The sequence below is a fragment of the Hydra vulgaris genome, chromosome 03 (genome assembly GCF_038396675.1).
Source record: "Hydra vulgaris chromosome 03, alternate assembly HydraT2T_AEP".
Classification (NCBI taxonomy): domain Eukaryota; kingdom Metazoa; phylum Cnidaria; class Hydrozoa; order Anthoathecata; family Hydridae; genus Hydra; species Hydra vulgaris.
In genome coordinates, this window is record NC_088922.1 from 64,674,804 (window position 1) to 64,695,000 (window position 20,197).

Genomic DNA, 20,197 nt, shown 5'->3' on the forward strand with positions numbered 1-20,197 from the left:
AAAAACAATTATTTAAAAGGAATCAACCATTAACAGCAATGGTTGGAGCAATTAACAACCAACAGCAGGAATTAAAGGAGCAATTCTAGATAAAATTTGTTGTGGAAATTATAAATCCAATTTGTTAAAAGTAAAGTCTCGAAAAATATTTTCGTACTATAAAACAAAAACATTTTTGAATACTAGGGCTCAAATGAAAATACGTTTTTCATTTATTCACAGCTATCTTTCTTACTGTAATATTGCATCAATACGTACAAGTTACGATAAACTAAAAAGTTTTTTACGGTAACTCAATCTTTTATTCAGTGATCAAACAAAAAACAACAAAAAAAAAAAAAAACAAATACAATGAATCTATTTATAGTTTGATGAAGAGGTGATACACCAGGCTCCTCTATGCTGGCAAAAATAAATTACAGAAGCTACAGAAAATTAGCAATTCTGTCACTAAAAGTTACTTTGTTATGCTTTCTTTGAAAGCATTGATTGATGAAGCGTTCGCTGCTGCTTGGGAAAGCGCATTCCGTGGGAATGCAACTCTATTTGAAAAAATAGAGTTACAGTATCGGACAAAACATGGTGGACAAACTCAAATTTAGAACAAAAGTTGATCAAAAACTAAAAAAAACTAGTAAAACAATTGAACATATTATTTTTTATGTAGTTTATTATGTTGTTAACAAAACTTAAAAGTTTTGAATCATACTAAAAATCACTAAAAAAGTTTTAAAACACATTTTCCCTAACAAACTACATTTTTCTTTGGACAAAACAAGGTGGACATTCAAAAAATCGACTAAAAATTCAAAAAAATTCAAAAATTAACTTATTATTTTTCAAAAAACTTCAAAAGTTAACTTAATATTTGGTAGGACCTCCTTTACTTTTAATTACTTCTTTCATTCTTCGGGGCATAGAAGCAATTAATGAGTCAACAGTTCTCATATCAATCTCTCGCCAGGCCTTCTCGATTTGTTCAAATAATTCCTCACTGGTCTTCACATTTGCACGCTCAATCTTATTGTCAATGATTTCCCACAAATTTTCTATGGGATTCAAGTCAGGGCTTTGTGCAGGCCACTCCATTATGGTGATGTTCTTGTCCTTGAACCATTGTTTTACAACTTTTGACGTATGTTTGAGATCATTATCCTGTTGAAAAATCCATTTTAAGGGCATCTCCCATTCAGCATGTGGTAACATAACATCTTCCATTATATCTTTGTAAACAAAGCGGTCCATAATTCCATTAATTTTGTGAATAGGACCAGTTCCTAGTGCTGAGAAACAACCCCAAACTATAGCAGACGTTCCATGCTTAACACTCTTCTTGGTATATTTAGTATTGAATCTGGTGTTCTTTGGTCTCCAGACTCGCTTCTTGCCGTCGCTTCCAAAAAGGTTATATTTTGATTCATCACTAAAAAGTATGTTTTTCCACTGGTCTACAGTCCAATTTTGGTGTGCTTTGGCAAACGCAAGTCTTAGCTTTCTATTTTTAAAGGAAGTTAGCGGTTTCTTGGCAGGCATTCGAGAAAACAATTTTGCTTCGTTAGCTCTTCGTCGCACAGTGCGATTAGAGATTTGTAGTTCAAGTTTTTTGGTTAATTTTGTGGATGACAAAAATGGATCTTTTTTAAGCTCTTTAACAATTATTCAATCTAGTCTTTGTGTTGTTTTTCTTGGACGTCCGCCCCGATGGTTTGTTTTATAGCAGTCACGAGATCCAAATGATTTGACAGTTTTGCTTACAGTCGATTTAGCTATATTATATTTTCTACAAATTTCAGCTTGACGTTTTCCGCTTTTAAAATCATTAATAATATTTTCACGTAAAACACTTCCTAATTTGTCGTAAGCCATTTTAAGTTGCAATTTACTCCATATATCACGAGTTAAATCTATTTTTAGTTTAATTGAAAAAATAATTGGCCAGACGTTCCAAAATCTATTTTATTATTTTAGAGTAATGTTAGAATAAAAGTGAAAACAAAAAAATGCGGTAAATTGAATAAAGACAATGAAATCTTATAAAAAAAGCTTCGTTTTGATTTGTCCACCTTGTTTTGTCCAAGGAAAAATGTAGTTTGTTGAAAAAAATGTGTTATAAATTTTTTTTGTGATTCTTAGTATGATTCAAACGTTTTAAATTTTGTTAAGAACATAATAAGCTATTTAAAAATTAATATGTACAATTGTTTTACTAGTTCTTTTTAGTTTTTGATTAACTTTTGTTCTAAATTTGAGTTTGTCCACCATGTTTTGTCCGATACTGTACGTCGTTCTTCGCAGTTTTATACAAGCTGGCCTTCTTGTTTTTAGTAATACCCTATCAAAATATACTTGGTTTAACAATTTGAAAATTTTTGCAGGACAAAAAAACTGATAACCTCGAATTAAATTGCTCGATAAGGTCTGCTCTTTTACGGCTTTCTTCAAGTGTTGTTAGACCAAGCTGTTGTTTTTTTCATAGGACAGGTATTTATTAGATAATATTGTTTTTGTTACTCGATGTTGGATAGCAATGATCGAGGATACCAATGGTCGAGGATGCCAATGATCGATGTTGGATAGCTTGATCGAGAATAGCAATGTTGGAATTTAAAGGCGGTGACCAGCAAACTCAAGGTGGCTTGAAAAGCAAACTCAAGATAGGGGGGAGGGGGATTGTAAATATAATACAGTGTGCACTATGAATTAAAACTGCGACTGCGACTGCGACTCGGTGTCAATGACTACTTGCTGACAGTGTCCGTGAAACCAAGCTGAGATCCAATCTCAGCTTGAAATGTGAAAAAATGTGCACCGGAGTAATTAAGCAATTAGTAACACAGTGTTCCATTATGCTTGTTTGAAAATTAATTTCCGTCATTTTTCATGAAATGGATGTGAGCGTGATAAGCCGGTAATTTGATGCACTTAGTTTACTCCCATTTTCGAAAATAGGCGCAACATTTGATTTTCTCCACAATTCGGGAACTACACTAGTCGCGAACGAGGAAAAAGATTATAAGTGTGTATACGCGTGTATGTATGTATTTATGAAAAATAACTTCTTCTGCGGCAAAATTTGTTTCTGTATTCTTATAGCAAAAAAAAAGCAACTTTGATTGAAAGAATATTTTAATTTATCTTTTTATAACGTTATTAATATTTTTAGGTTTATGACTCAATTGGTCGCCCTTTACTTGATGGTGTTATTATGGGTTACAATGCTGCTTTGTTTGCATATGGTCAAACTGGGAGCGGTATGATAGCTAGTTATAATTTTTAATAAATTCTCTAGATTAGACCTTTATTGCATCTGTAATGAAATGTTGTCATTTGTTTGTTCTGACAGGTTAATTACTGCAAATAACAATAAAGACATAATTAAAACATCATCTCCCAAATCCTTTTTTAAAGTGTTTTTCAATAAACAAGTTTATGATTTGGCGATCAATTAATTTACATTAGTAAGTGAGGCTTCTCAATTACAATATGAAATAGCAAACTTCCTCGTTATATTTAATTTCACGTTCCTTCATACCCATTTATAAAAATGTTATCGGGCAGATTTTTCTGTGTTTTGTTTCCTACAACCAACGCAAAAACCCACACTACGAAATTAAAACAACAATGCACAAATTTTTTAATAAATTTTTTTAAATTATTCATGAACTTTACTCACGCATAACGTGCACACATATAACGCAGCACACATAAGATATCAAATATAACACATAACATATCGCATATTACATATAATATATCACACATGACTAGGGCGGCTATCGATTTTTTCAATAAAATACGGGAAAATTTGCAAAAAATACGGGATTTTTGCTAAAAATACGGGACATTTGCTGAAAAAAATTTTTTGTAAAAATATTGAAGCAAAAAATAGTTTTTTAATTTATTTTTCAAAATATTTTAAATTTGGTAGTTATTTTTAAAAAAGTTGCTCAACATTTTCAAATATAATTTATTTCTTAATGAATGACAAAAGTGCATTTAAGTAAAAAAAAATTGAGATTGCATAACCTTATTGTACTCCAAAAAATTTTTTTGTTTAATTTAAATTCAAAATATAATGAGAAATTCAATAATAACTATGAGATATTTCTTTTAAAAAAGTTTAAAAAATAAATTTACTTTTATTTTGAATATTTTCTTTTGAAATAACATTATTAAAAAAGGAAACAATCTTATTAGATTATAATAATGTAAGCATTTTAAGTTAGAATTGTATTTAATAGTTGTCAATGAATCAATTGTCTCAATATCAAGTCGATTTTTGTTATCATCCCAGATCAGATTAATTATCGAAAACAATCTCTCAAATTCTGCTAATGAGCCAGCCAAACAAAATGCTAACTCTGTTAATTATTCTAAATTTGTTAAAGATGTTAAATTTTCTCTAAAATTTATGAAAATCTTAACCTAATAATATTTAATTTAATAAGATTTTAACAAGTTTTAAGTTTGACCAGCTTGATAAATTTTGTATAGCATAATCACGCATTAAGCCATATTCATCAAATAGTAAATCAACATTAAAAATATTATTGAACTTCTCTCCATATCTTTTCTTAACATATTGAGTTGATAATTCGACATTAATCCAATCAGGATATTTATTCATTATCATCCATATAAAAACTTGCGAGCCGTCTATTGAATTTTCTCATAACTGAATATAATTGATTATAGTTTCATAAAAATCATTCACTTTGATCATTACTTGATTTTTCGTAGATTCACTTAGCTTTTGAAATTCAGGTTTGTAATAAGTAGGAAGAAATCTTAATGCTTTTCTATTTATTATTTTTCCTTTCAATATTTTCACATTTGATTTGCTGCTTCAAAACTTGTTGTAGATGATGATTCAATAAGTTTTATTGAATCATTGAAATTTTTAAGCTGATTTGCAATAAATAACATCTAAAATTTGTTTTTACTGTTGTCAAAAAAATATTTGATAACTGGTGAACACTTTGTTAACAATGCAAAGTAATCCTTCAAAGGATTGTAAAACTCAATTTAACGAAAAATTGCAGGTTGAAGTGTTAAGAAGCGTGTGCTCAACTTCATCACAAAACTATTAGAATTTTTCTGTTCTCACAGTGTAAATATTAAAATGCTTATGAATTTTAACAACAATTACTTCAATATCAATATCAAGCGTATCACATCCTGCATTTGAAACATTATGTGCTATATGAGCTATATGTAACCATTCCCAACAAATTCTCTTTTTAAATCGTTTTGAAGCTTACACAGACATTATTGACACCATTACGATCGACTCCACCAAAATTCAAATTTGTTTTGTCAGCTGTGAATTTAACTACTTTTTCCTTTAAATTTTCTTTTTCAATTATTTCTAAAATTAAATTAGAAATTATTGTTGACTGTTCATTTGAAATTGTTTGGAGTGAAATTTTTTTGTTTAGAACACCAATGGCTGGATTACAGAATCTTGCAACTACAGGCAACATTTTGATGCCCTTATGATTGGAAGTATCTGTTACGAGAGCTATAAAATTAGTCTTTTCTAGTTCACTATTTGTTGTCACATCAATAAACGGTGCAATTATTTGTTGTCACATCAATAAACGGTGCAATTATTTGTTGTCACATCAATAAACGGTGCAATTATTTGTTGTCACATCAATAAACGGTGCAATTATTTGTTGTCACATCAATAAACGGTGCAATTATTTGTTGTCACATCAATAAACGGTGCAATTATTTGTTGTCACATCAATAAACTGTGCAATTATTTGTTGTCACATCAATAAACGGTGCAATTATTTGCGTTATGACAGCAGCTGTTTTAGTTTTTCCAAGTGTAAACTTTTTTTCAAAAAAATTTCGTACTAGTTCTGAAGTACAATCATTAAAACGAAATGACAAATACTTGCAGTATTTGTCATTTCGCTTAGCGGTATGATATGCAGATGTTGCTTTATTAGCAGCAATTTCAAGATCATTATTTGGTTTTTCGTTTCTTTTTCTCAGACATTATGCTATAAGAAAGTCAAATTACTAATTAAAACAACCTTAAATGTATACTTTTTACTTACTATCTTATTTAATATAACTAGTTTAATATATTAATCATATTTAGGAATCGCAAATATAAATTTAAATATTAAAATAAATAATTTCTTGTCACTTTAAAAAACTTTAAATAAAAGATAAAAATATAATACGACGAAATTCGAAAGAAATTCGACGGCATCATAAATTGCAAATTTGTTTTTAAAAAAAGTGTTAAAATTTTCATTAAAAATTAAAAAGTGAAATTTGTACTAAATAATTCAAAAATACGGGACAAATGAGGTCAAATAAAGGACACGGGAAATTTTGTAGAAATAATGGACTGTCCCGGCTAAATACGCGCAGATGGCCACCCTACACATGACATCAAATATAACACATAATATATGACATAAAACATATCACACATAACATAACACATAAAATTCAATACAAATAACACTGTTCCAATTTTTCTGATAAGTTATTTATGTGCTTTTTAGGGAAAACTTATACCCTAATGTCTAAGGATGGATTTATAGCTCACATGGTTTGTGGTTTATTCAATAAAATTAAAAGTGACACATACAATCAGTACAAGGTTATTTTTGATTTTATTGTTTGCAGTGTTTAGAGCTTTTATAGCATTTTCAATTATTACAACTTTCAAAACGCTTTAAGTTGCTTTTTATTTCAAGAAAAATCCAATAATAACAAAAAAAGTTTATAGTTTTTAAAAACGTTTCACTCTTGGTGAAACGTTTTTAAAAATAATTATTTTAATTTTAAAATCTAAATTAAGCTTATTTTGTAAAAAACTCAACTTTTGAATTTTTTAAATTTAAGACATTTTGAAAAAAAACTGAAGTATTTTATTCAAACAGTAAATTAATAGTTTTTTATAATTTCGTCTTTACGTGAAATTTTTTTTTAGGTGACATTTTCATATTTCCAACTTTATAAGGAACGCTTTTATGATTTGCTTAATCCTGAACAGAAAACTCATTCAATCAGAGAAAACCCTCAAGAAGGTTCTTTTTTGTTGATTTATTTCATATTTATCATTTTTTGATAGACAAATATATATCTGAAATAAACAAATATGTTTCTTTGAAGTTCTTTTTATTAAAAAAGAAAACTTCTTAAATTATATCATAAAATAAAAAAGGAAAGGAAATACTGTATATATACTAATATATATATATATATATATATATATATATATATATATATATATATATATATATATATATATATATACTAATATATATACTAATATATATATATATATATATATATATATATATATATATATATATATATATATATATATATTTATATATACATATATATATATACTTTTTTTTTTTAGTATATACTATGGCTTTTAGTAATCCACTAATATATGTCTTATTTGATAAAAGTTTGCTTAGCAAATTTTTATTAAATAAAACAAATAATAGTGGACCAAGTACCAAGCTCTTTAGAAAAAAACAAGTCAACCAGATATCACGCCTACTTTGATGTTAGTTCGTCTAATTCTCATTGTAACCGACTAGTCATCTACTTCTGCAATTATTGATGCCATAAGTGTTGCGTTCTTGCATTGGTTTACATATATATATTAAAAACAACCATCTGAGCGTTTTTAAACCTTCTGTTCCATAACATAAAATCGTATATAAAAACAAAGTTAAAATTCCCATGACAGTTATACAACTACAGTAGTCGTTAAAATAATAACCTTAAATGAATGCGTGACTTTCGTCGTGTTTATCTCCGTGACTTTTACCGCGTAAACGTAATAATTTTAATTTACCAACTTTAATATAACAATAAGCTTGTGAGACTTTTTAAAATGCTTTGGCAAAGTCTGTATATATCATACTGGTGGGAAACTCTAGATGCATATATTAAATTAATAATCGAACGCACTGCTGTTAATAAAACTCTGTCAAACTGCCATTTGTCTATCTTTTGCCATATTAACTGCAGTTTGTTGAGAATTATGCAGTTTTTTACCCTTCGAAGTCTGCGATAATGACCGCGCATATTAGAAATGGAAATTAGTAGTACTTCTAAAACTCTTCTTTCTTTAAGCAATTTTACCTCAAGTTATCAAAATCTTTTTTCATTATTTTCTGATTTTGTAACACTTTGTTTACCTAAGCCACATTTTTTCCTTAACAAAGGTTTTTTCTATTGTCAATGTTTTGATCAGATTATAACCTAACCAATTAAGCACTTTTACTAACACAATATTGCCTGATAGGGCTTTTACAAGAATGAGCAATAGCGTATGTTTTTGGCTCATTAAACGTCATCCTATTATTATTTAATTAACTGGATCTTGTTTAAACGATAATACTTTTGAACAATTTAAATCACTTTCCGAAGCGCACATACTTTCTGTTAACTTGGTGTAAAACAATAGAGAGGTATTATCTGGTTTAATATCACGAAATATTTAACTGGTTTTTTAAAGTAAAATTTTATAAAGTGTAAAACTAACGTTTTTAATTCACTTAAGAATTTGTCTGTACAAATCTTACAGTCTTAAACAAATAGTTTTAAATTTTTGTATTATCTTCAACATTAGCACACCATGTTAAATTCACTAAAAAATTATTTTATGGAAGAATTATATTGTCCTTATGAGTATATTTGTATTTTTAGAAATCGTTCAACGTTTTCCAAGAAAGATTTTTGCGTATTAATAGGTGGATTTTGAATTTTTTGCATTCGAAATTAACTTTTAAGCATGGTATAAATTCAAAACTTTATAACTTCATGATGAAATAAAATGACAAAAATTACGTCAATTGGAACTTGGGGGAAAATACCCCATTAATTTTTTCCTCTTTTAATTTTAATTTTTGAACGCTAAGAGATTGTTGTATGAAACTTATATGTAATGATACCTAGGTGTAGAATATTAGAGACAAGAAATGAATAGTATTCTTTACAGATTTAAGTTAACAATTCGGTAAAAGTCTGTAGAAATCTTATCTTGGCATTTTGAATTTTTAGATGAGATGTTTTGAAATGTTTTAATTTCAACCAAATTAAATTTAGATTTTAAACATGAAGGTTTTGGTGGAATTTTTAATCCTTAAGATAAATATTACAAAAACATCCCAATACATTTACCTTCTTGAACCACATTTACAAAAATAATTTTTTTTGGAAAAAATAATTATACTATCCTAAAGTAATTCGATATTCTTTAAAAAAAAAAATTAAGTTTCATTAAATTTTTTTTGTGTGTTTTAGAGTTATGAACATGCAATAAATTAAACCCCCTCAAATTGAGGAGGTTGTAAGTTTTACATGGTCCCCGTTTCTATACACCAAAAGTTTTGTTGATGAAATTTGAAATATATAAAAGAGATTTGGTCCACTATAAAACAGTAGTTTTTTTTACCAAAATAATATTTTTATCAACGGGGGTCGAGAGGGAAAAATTGTTGGGGTATTTTTCCCCCAAGTTCCGATTGCCGTAATTTTTTGTAAACCATCCTCATTTGATTATATATTGAAGATATAAAGTTTTGAGTTTATATCTTGCTTGAAAACTAACCATTAAGAATCCTAAAATTCAAAAGTTTACTTATTAAAACGCGAAAATCTGGCTAGAAAAAAATTGAAAAATTTTGAAACACCTCTAAATGTGCTTATAAGGGTAAAAGATAACTACATCTGTCCAACAACACCTGCGGTTTAGTCCAAGGTTATCTGTACACTTTTGTCCAAAATCAACTGAATTTTATATTTACTTCAGTAATACCTGTCCAATATCATTTGTAAATTCAATGACCCCTAACATCATCATTAGGAAGGTGTAACTACAACTGGGAAGTCCAAGTCCTATAAAATCTGGAAGAATTTTCTCGAAATGTAATTATATCTGCAAAAAATCATATATAACTACATCTGGCTAAAATAATGCATTATTTGTTAATATTTTTTTCCGGATGTCATTACATCTTAAAAAAATCGCATATCTAACTGCACTGCCTAAAATAATTCATTACTATGTAATAATATTTTCCCGATGTAATAACATCTGAAAAAAATTCTTTAGTTATTCTTAACATAACTGAAAAGAAGTAACTGTAATACTCATATACATTTTGCACAGAAGTTATTAGACATCAATGAAATTTTAGATGTTGTTTAACAGATGTTATTATACCTCATTGTATTTACAAATGTTATTATATATTGTTAAAATGTACGTTTGACTCTTTTTCTTCAAAAATAAAAAAAACTTAATTATCTTAAATGGTAGTTTTAACTTAGAAACTTAGAATTTTATTATCTTAAATGGTAGTTTTAACTTAGAAACTTAGAATTTTATTATCTTAAATGGTAGTTTTGAGGACCTTTATTTTTGAAGGAAAAGTGTCACTCAAATAAATTTCAAGAAAATAAAAAAATGCTTTTTTTAAGTTTTTGATCTTCAAGAGTATAAATGAAGACACACAGTTGAGTCTAAGTACCAAGTGTGCTTCTTAAGTAAATTAAAATCAGCATCAAAAGACCCGAATTCAAACACATATCTCTCTATTGATGCATCTGATAGAAAACTTTCATATTTAAGTTAAGAGCTTCTGATACATTACTCGATTCAAAATAACATTACTCGATTCAAGATACATTATATCTTAGTCAATAAGTGTTCCAATAAGTAAAACTTTATCAAGAAGTGATTAAAAATTATCATGTGCTACTGATGTATCAAAAAAACCTTATAAAAATTGAAAATAGTCTGGAAAAAACTCATTAACCGATGTTACCTCAAATCATCATCTTGCCCCGTATGCGGGGCAAGATGAAGATTTTAAGATAAGTTAATTCCATGATACCATTACTGTCTTAAATATCACGGTATCATAAATTCTAGTTTATAAAATAAGTAATATAAATAGTGGTGTAATTTTTAATAAAAATTAAGTTTATATATTTATATAGGGCTATGCCAAAAAACCTGCTAATCAGTTCATAGTAAATTCCAAAACAACAAAATAAAGCAAATGTCAATCAAAATATTTTAATGCGCAATAAAACAATGTAATAATTGCTAAGCTACACAAGCATACAGTACAAGTAAATTTGCGTTCAACATATTGCCCACAAGTTAAATGACACCAGTGTTCACAGGATTTACACAAATCCCAGTCATCATTAAGCAATGGATCATTAGGATCACCATAGATAATTTCACAATACCAACATGAAATTTCTTCAGTTTTGTCAACTATTAATGAAACTTGATTTTTGGATTTTTTTTTCGCTCTTTTTTTGGCTTTGTCATTTTTCTTTCTATCGTTAGTTACAGCTGTTTTTTTAAGCTGGCCCTTCTTTTCTCTAACTTTCTTTATTTTTTGATTCTTTGAATTTTTCTTTTTTCTTGAGTGCAGCTAATTGAACTGCAGCTTTAAAAGGGGAACTTGTTGCCACTTCTGCTCGCTTAAATTTTCGTTTACGGCTAGCACTATTTGTAACCCTACAAGCAATAGGATAAGGTCGAATGTTCTCAGGTGATACAGTTTTTGGCACATCGTTTAACTCTATTTGGGTTCTATCAACATTTGCATCTGCATTCGACTGAATGCATTTTGGTTCAGTGTTAACAGTTGGCAATGATAAAGAGTTGTTGTTGTTAAATGATATGGTCAATGCTGATGTAACTGCATTAGGTTTCACCTTTGATGTTGACTGTTGCTGGCAATCTTCAACTACTGGAACAAAATATTACAGAAAAAATTATATAACATATGTCATAAAAATCATCATAAAATTATTTAGGTTAATTTTACGTTATTTCATATTCTATTATTTAGCATAATTGTCCAATATTATAAATAAGCTGAAGTTATTAGCTTATTTAAATTATAAATTGTCAGGTAAAAATTTGTAGATAAAAAAAAAACAAAGACAAACATTTTTTAACTTTTAGTTTTAAGAAACAAATAAAAAACCGAACTGTCTAAATAATATATAATTTACATACTTATTCCTGATTGATTATTTGATATAATCTGATTTTTTGGAATTGGACTATCACTGGTCAATGATGGTGCAAAGTCAGTTAAAGAAAAGATCTGCGGATTGAAGGGCCAGATTCCAGTTTCTTCAAATACTTTTCTTGCAATGCCAGTTGTTGCTGATCGGTCATATGCATGTCTTAAAAGTGCAGGAATCTGTGCTTCAGTGATTTGTCTACCTGAGTGATTTACCATCCAGTTATCACAAGCTTGACTGTAGTAAGTTTTGAATGGTGAAAAGAAGGTAACATCCAGAGGTTGCATCATATGGGTGGCATGTGGTGGCAATGTTAGCATTACAATTGAATGTTTTCTGCAGTATTCAATGGCTGAAAAACTTATGTGTGAGTTATGGTTATCCACAATTAACAGAACAGGATCAGCAATAGTTGGTTTTGTGTGATAAGCAAAGTGCTTTAAATAATCTACAAAAATTTTCTGCGTCATCCAACCAGAGTTATGGGCAAAGCCAACTGAATCAAATGGAGAATTTTCCAGAAAATCATGCCGCATTCTTTTTCGTGGAAAAATAAAAGCTGGAGGTATGTAAGTTCCAACTGTATTCATGCTACAAACTATGGTTACGGTTTTTCCTCTTTTAGCAGAAACAACTTTGCCCACTCTTTTAATGCCTTTGACTGAAAATACTTTTGGGATTTTTGTTGGTACAGTGGGTAACCCACTATTATCAGCATTGAAGATTCTTGAAGGTAAAAATTTATGCGTTCTAAAGAGATCTCAAAGTAAATCAAAAAATATTTCGACCTGTGGAGAGTTAAAACCTTGAATTCTACCCAAAGACATCGTTTCAGAAGTTCGTAAAGAAATATTGTTGTGGCGTTTCAAAAATCCACTTAACCAGTCAAGACCAGCAATTTTTAATTCCCTGTTAAAATTATGTTGAACATTATTATGTTCTGCAAATTCAAATGCAAATTTTCTGAGCTGTACTTTGGTCATACCAAAAAATCTTTTGCTCAACTCAATTAAATATTCTGCAAGTAATTTTTCCATTTCCATTGAAAATATAGGACGAAACCTTCCATTGCTGATTGGAAATTGATCCGAAGATCCGAAGGTAACGCCATAGTGTTGCTTCTGGAACTCCAAAATTTACAGCAGCTTGGTTCTTGCTGCAAGCATTGGAATTGCAAGCTTCAATAGCTTGAGTCATGTTCTGCATTGCCCAATTTCCATTGGCACCTCTACTTGTAGTTCTGATATAGGTGCGAACCATTTTAATAACTACAAATAACACAATAGTATACAATGGGACTGTCAATATAAACAAATAACATGCAAATACATGTACCATATTAGAAATATACTTTACACACACACACATATATATATGTATATATATGTATATACATGTATGTATATATATGTATATATATATATATATATATATATATATATATATATATATTTATATATATATATATATATGTATAATATATATATATATATATATGTATATTTATATATATATATATATATTTATATTTGTGTATGTATATGTATATGTATGTATAAAACAGATTAAATATAACCATAAAGTATAGTTATTAACCCTAATCATATTAGCTATGCTTATTTTACAAACAGATATACGCATAACTAAAATTGACATATGCATAAATAATAATATTCACAACATAACTAAACTTAATTAACTTTAAAGTAACTTTAATTATTATTCTAAGTTATTTTATTATAACTGTGTTTATTGTTATAAGTTAAACACAACTAGGCAACAAGATTTAAGTTAAACAAAACTAGAGGCAGTGTTCATACAGTTTATAGTAAAACATGTACTTACCCCGTAGTAAAACATGTCATCTTACCCCGTTCATCTTGCCCCTAGACTACACAATCTTCAAAGGTGATTCAGAACTATACATAAATAAGTTATCATAGCTTAATAATACTCGTTTGGCTTCCAAGTCGAACAAGCTAAACGAAAAATTCTTGCTTACCTTTAGCTGGTGATGTAACGATGAAAAAAATCAAAAGCAAGTGAATTTTTTTTTTTCCTAATATCGGAAAAACCTTATTTAATACTTATCTTTCATCCAACAAATATTATTTATAAAGAAAACATAAATAAATCTAGTAGATATAATCTACATCGCTCTCAGCTACAGTCAGCTTTCATATTTAGTTGAATTTTGAAGATAATGGTAGGTTGTCATCTTGCCCCATTCGTCATCTTACCCCATCCTCCCCTACCAAAAATGAAATTGGAAAATATACATAGAATCAGTAAATCTATTTTAATTTTGAATGTATAAACATTTTAAAGCTATTAACCTAAATATAATTTTTGTAAAGGTTGTAAAGCCTCGCCGCGTTAACTTTAAGCCAACTTAAAATATAAACTAATTTCAGCGTGAGAAAAAAACAAATAAACCAATAAAAAATGCAGATACATATTACTAAACCAACAAAAAGTTCTTGAGGAGGCCTTTTTTCTAAAAAATATCTGCTTTAAGTGCAACCCAGTTAGCACAAATACATTCCAAAGTATGTAAAACCATCTTAAAAGTCAGCTATTTTTTCTGATGCAAATCCAAAATTGATCAATATCATGCGTTTCGGAATAATATCAATCAAAAAAGTAATACCGATGTAATTAAAATAGGTCGCGCAGTTGCATTTGTCTTTGTATATAAATGTATATGTATATATATAAATGCGTTATGCCAACGTTTTTTGTTGTTGGTATTTGTAGCCAAAATGATAAAAAAACAACATGTGTGTGCTAGTTGAGAAAGAAAGTCTGAGTGCTTTTTATGTTAATCTTTGGCCAGTTTGCCTATGATCAAAAACCAGTTAATTAATTATGTACATTATTAAAAAAAAATAAGAAAAATAGTATATTGAATTTTTTTACACTTTTATATTTGTGTGGGAGAATTGCTTAAGTAAAAAAATTGTTTTTATTGAATTTTTGATATTAGATGACAATAATCTAACTTAGGCATTGATTTTAATTTTTAATGTCTATAGTTCCTAGAAAGAAATTATTGCTTTTATATTTGTTTAAGTTTTGTTAATTAATAGTGAAAGTAAAAATAAAATTAAAAATGATTTTTAATCGCAATAGTGTCATTTCTATTGTTAAAAATTTGTTTCAAACTAAGCAAAGAAAAAATAATGGCTATGACAAAAAAAAAAAAGCTTTTTTCAAGCAGTATCACACAAATCGTCACCTGAGAACCAAGATGCTTTATTTTTTCTGTTTACTATCAATAATATTTTACTTTATATTCGTCAAGCTGTGTCCACTAAAATCGATCTTAAAAATAATAAATCATTAGAAAGTATTTAAATAATCAGTAAGACTAAAATCTAAAACTTAATTTTCTCGGTAGCACAAAAAATGAACAACGGCTTCCTCGTTCTCGGCTGACGATATGTTAGAAATATAAAAAGTCGATTAATATAAATAATAGATTGAGTTCCGTTTTAATCTGAAGTAATTATTTTCTGATTTATTCTTAGCCGAAAATTCTTTTAGTCAAGAAAAGTAGAAAGCAAAACCAGCTTTTTATAAAAACTGTTGTTCTAATATGTATGCGTACAAACAGCTAACGTACTGTAAAAGTAACTTTTCTAAATCTAAATACTTGAATCATCTTCTTTTTTTTTGAGCACAGCTCAAACAAAGCAAAGTGGGAAATAGGCTGATAACTAAAAGACTGGTAACTAGGGAATTTATAAATTATTTAATTATGTTTATAGGAACTTACGTCGAAAACGTTTCACGAATAAAATGTGAGTCACCCAGCGAAGTTTATACGCTGCTGAATTCAGGTCATAAACAGTTAGCCTTCGCTGCAAAAAAGAAAAAAAGACAACCAAACAGGTGCTAAGTATTATTTGTTATATTTGTAACAATTATTTTTCCCGTTCAAAAAAAATATTGGTTTTTACAACGTTAAAAACAAACAGTAAAGTTCAAATAGTGTTTAATATTTTATATTTTTATCCAATCATAAAGAAACCACCCAATCTAGCTATGTTTGGAACTTAAAAAATGAGTTATAAGAAAACCCCGCTAGATCTATTTTAAAATTAGAAAAAATTTATTAGAAAAAAAGGAAAAACTAAACTATAGCTGTATGTTTTCTAGCTGACACTGCATCTTTTATGTATGTTTTCTAGCTGACACTGCATCTTTTATGTATGTTTTCTAGCTGACACTGCATCTTTTATGTATGACTTCGCCTAAAGTTGTCAATAAAAAAAACACATTGATTTATCAGTAGAAACCAAACTATGCTGAATTTTTTTTAGTTTTGCAAGTCGTTCAGTAATATTTTAAACGCTTTATCTCAAAATCAAGCAACTAAAGTATGCTGTAGTAGATTGAAGTTCGGTTACTTTGGTAAACAGTTTTTATAGTAAAATACTTTTTCACATTTTGAACTGCCATTATTAGTTCTATATAATATGGCGACCAAACTATTGAGCATTATTTTAGTATTTGTTTTATATAACTAGTAAAAGCTCATACGATACTTGGTTTACAAGACGTTCTAGCGTTATCGGCATAGAAAATGTTTAATACATGCTTTTTATAAATAAAAACCAGATCGACATCATTATCAAGAAAAAAATTTTATAAATTATATTCCAAAACAAAATATATATAATTTGATTATATGTTTTATAGAGCAATCCTGACTGTTAAATATAGGGGTTCAATTCATTATAGATCTTATATATAAGATTAAAAACTCAACACACTGAAGGGCTATAATAACTAACAATGTCGAATTTGAAAATGAACTTCCAACTTTAACTTGTTTACATCTTTTGGTGAGAAATGAGGAGATTTAATTTAGTAAAGCATGCGATCGTTAAATTCGGAGAAAAGTTCAACAACAACAAAAAAAAATTAAACTAATGCAAAAACTTCAATACTTATTTTAATCTAAGAAACTTGAAGATTATAAAAAATGCTTTTTATTTTAATATTTTTAATTATTTCGAATAAATAAGCGAAAATTTACGCTAATCGACGACATCGACTTTTGCACACTGTCTTTGGCAATTTTATTTCCAACTAAGGTTCACTCTCTAATCAAATCTTTAGCTGTACTTATTGTTTTACCACTTTTACGCAAATATTCTTTGCCAATTGCCCAAAATTTCTCAATGGGATGGAGCTGTTGGCAGTTTAGTGGATTCAAGCTTTTGGTATGAATTTGATGTCTCTCAAATTGTACCACTCTACGATCTTCTTAAAATAATAAAAAAAAGCAAGATCAGGCTAGAACTAAGTGGGGAAATCGCGACTTTGATAAAATGGCAAAAGTCTAACTTTCAAGCATTTCGTGATGTATACATCCGAGTTTAAAGATGACAATGTGACGAAAGCTCGAGATCTCAAACCGGAGCTGCATATTGCTTGCCACAGGAGAAGTTTTTTACCAAATTTATCCAATGATTTATATTTGAACTTGTTACAAACAATTCCATGAACAATTGAAGTGTAAAATTTTGGACCTGGGAGCTGTTTGAAGTCACATTTGATGTATGTCTCTTCATCCATAATTATGCAGCCATTAAATTTTGAATGCACTTCGTCATAAAGATTTCGCGCTCGAGTTTTAGCAGTCAGTGGTTGCTTACTTGGTTGTTTTGGATATTTAATGGCTCGATAAGACTTGAAATTGTTTAACTTTTTACTTTCCTGACAAAAACTTTATACCTTTTGGCTCGTTCTCTGTTCGATAAGTCAGGATTTTGCGCGAATGATCGTCGAATACCAATTGCTGCTTTCTTATCCTTTAAGACACTCTTTCTTCGAGACCCTTTTGCTCGTTCGATAGATAAAGAGCTCTTGTATCGCTTTATGACCATATAAACAGCAGTTTTTCTAGATTCAGATGCTTTAGCAATTGAAAGTAACGATGCAGAGGGATTTTGTAGATAGCTGTGCTGAATTTTTTTTTCGTTTTTCTATGTATTTTGATGACACTTTTATTTAATACTATCATTACTTAATGTAATTACGCAAAAAAATAATTTTAAAATGTGCTTTACTAGTTTTAAAACGAAATTCATCGTTCCAAATTTAACGATCATATTCTTTATGTTCGCTCTTATCTTCAACAAAGTATGTTTGGTTAATAATTTAGAACAAGGTACAAAATTAAATGTCATTAAATGTCAAAAATGAATATATACAATATCTTTTGTTAGATTTACGTCTACTTTAATATACTAATCATTGACAGATTCTAAAAGATTTGTGCGAGCAGATTTTTAGGAAAACATGTTAATGATAGACTATTAGGTTATGGTGATACCAAACATGTTAATGATAGACTATTAGGTTATGGTGATACCAAATATGTTAATGATAGACTATTAGGTTATGGTGATACTAAACATGTTAATGATAGACTATTAGGTTATGGTGATACCAAATATGTTAATGATAGACTATTAGGTTATGGTGATACTAAACGATTTCAGAGTTCTTGATTTTCATAGTAAAGCAACAAGTGCATGTTAAATTGATTTGTTATTATTGAGATCTTTTTTAGTTTACTAATTTATATAATAAAGTCTATTAATAATTGCTAAAAGATTTATATCCTAATTATTTAGTTTTTTATTTATTAAAAGAAATTTTTTTATAGGCAAACTTAAAAGTTATTTTTTCAATTTTGCATACCACATAACTAGTTTTTTATGTAAACATCAAATATTTAACAATTAAAACTAAAATACATAAATGAATCATTTTATTTCTCAACTTTACTAATTCCTACTATTCCTAAGTCAGTTCACACAACTACTAAACAAATTTTTCTTCAAAACCTAAAAAAAAGTTATTCAAACAAATAATAGTCAAACTAAAAAAACGTTTACACAAAATATAATTTAATAAATTCAAGAAAAGTTAACGTACAAATAAAATTTTAAACTTGGAGAAAACAAAACGAATAGTCTAGACTCTTTCAAATAATAAGTTTGAATAATAAGAAATAGCCAATGATTCCGACCGATAGAGTACCTCGAAATTATTAGACCATATCAATCTGAACCAAATTAAATTGCGCATTATGAATTTCTTTTTCAGTAAGAATAAAAATATACACCACAAATAAAATAACTTAAAAAATTTTCAATTAAACATTAAACAGTGAGCACAATAAAATCAAAAAAATATATACATGTATACTATATATACATACATATCTATATTTATTGCAACTCAAAAGTTATTTAAAATAATAGAAAATGTTATTTAAATAAGGATGAATTTAAACAAAGATAATTTATCTATAAAAAAAATTGAAAAAAAAGGATGCAAAATTATGTAACAATTTGTACGTGAGTGTATTGGAGTAATACGTCTGTGCTGTTCATGTTGTACAGTAAATTCTTGCGTTTTTAATGACCTGCTTATAAGATGTATCTCTGAACTTACCACAAGTTAACTCTGTCATAGAATAGAAGAATAACATGGTGGATTGAACACCTACTCACCAATAACTTTTGATTCTAAAAACTAGTCCAGCCGTATTTCAGAGACAAGCATCATTTTTTTCAAACAAAGCATATTTAGACTGTTGTCAAAACAAAAATGAATGTACAACAAAAAAAAATTATGTACATTTTTTTTTGTTGTACATTCATTTTTGTTTATGTACTACTACTACTAATTATGTACATTTTTTTTATTTATTACTTGAACGTTGATATATTAAAAACGAATATATTAAAAAGGCCTAATGTCGCAAAAAAAAAAGGAATAGTGTCGCAAATGAATTTAGTTAGTAGTGTCGAAAATAAGAAATAAAAAAATTGTGTCGCAAAAGAATTTAATGAATAGTGTCAAAAACAAAAAAAAGGAATAGTGTGGAAAATAATAAAAGGAATAATATCGCAAACAGTAAAATCGGAATAGTTTCGAAAACGAAAAAAAGGAAGTGTCGCAAATAATAAAAGGAATAGTGTCGCAAATAGTAAAAACAGAATAGTGTCGCAAGTAGTAAAAACGGAATTGTAGTCGGAGAGAATTAGCGAAAAATAGGGTCAAAACCCAGACAAAAATAGTATATGAAATGCTGAAATTTGGCAGAGAGAAAGTGCAC

The 20,197-nt window shown here is 28.2% G+C and overlaps 1 protein-coding gene across 2 annotated transcripts in view; it reads left to right on the forward strand.

Moving 5' to 3' along the window:
- Positions 1-20,197, forward strand: part of LOC100213393 (uncharacterized) — an 89,779-nt gene that overhangs the window by 39,184 nt on the left and 30,398 nt on the right. For both annotated transcript variants that reach the window (XM_065793990.1, XM_065793991.1), the window contains exons 4-7: positions 3,164-3,251; positions 6,531-6,628; positions 6,962-7,058; positions 15,825-15,948. In XM_065793990.1, the coding sequence (XP_065650062.1) occupies positions 3,164-3,251; positions 6,531-6,628; positions 6,962-7,058; positions 15,825-15,948 (407 nt within the window). The remainder of the gene's footprint in view (positions 1-3,163; positions 3,252-6,530; positions 6,629-6,961; positions 7,059-15,824; positions 15,949-20,197) is intronic.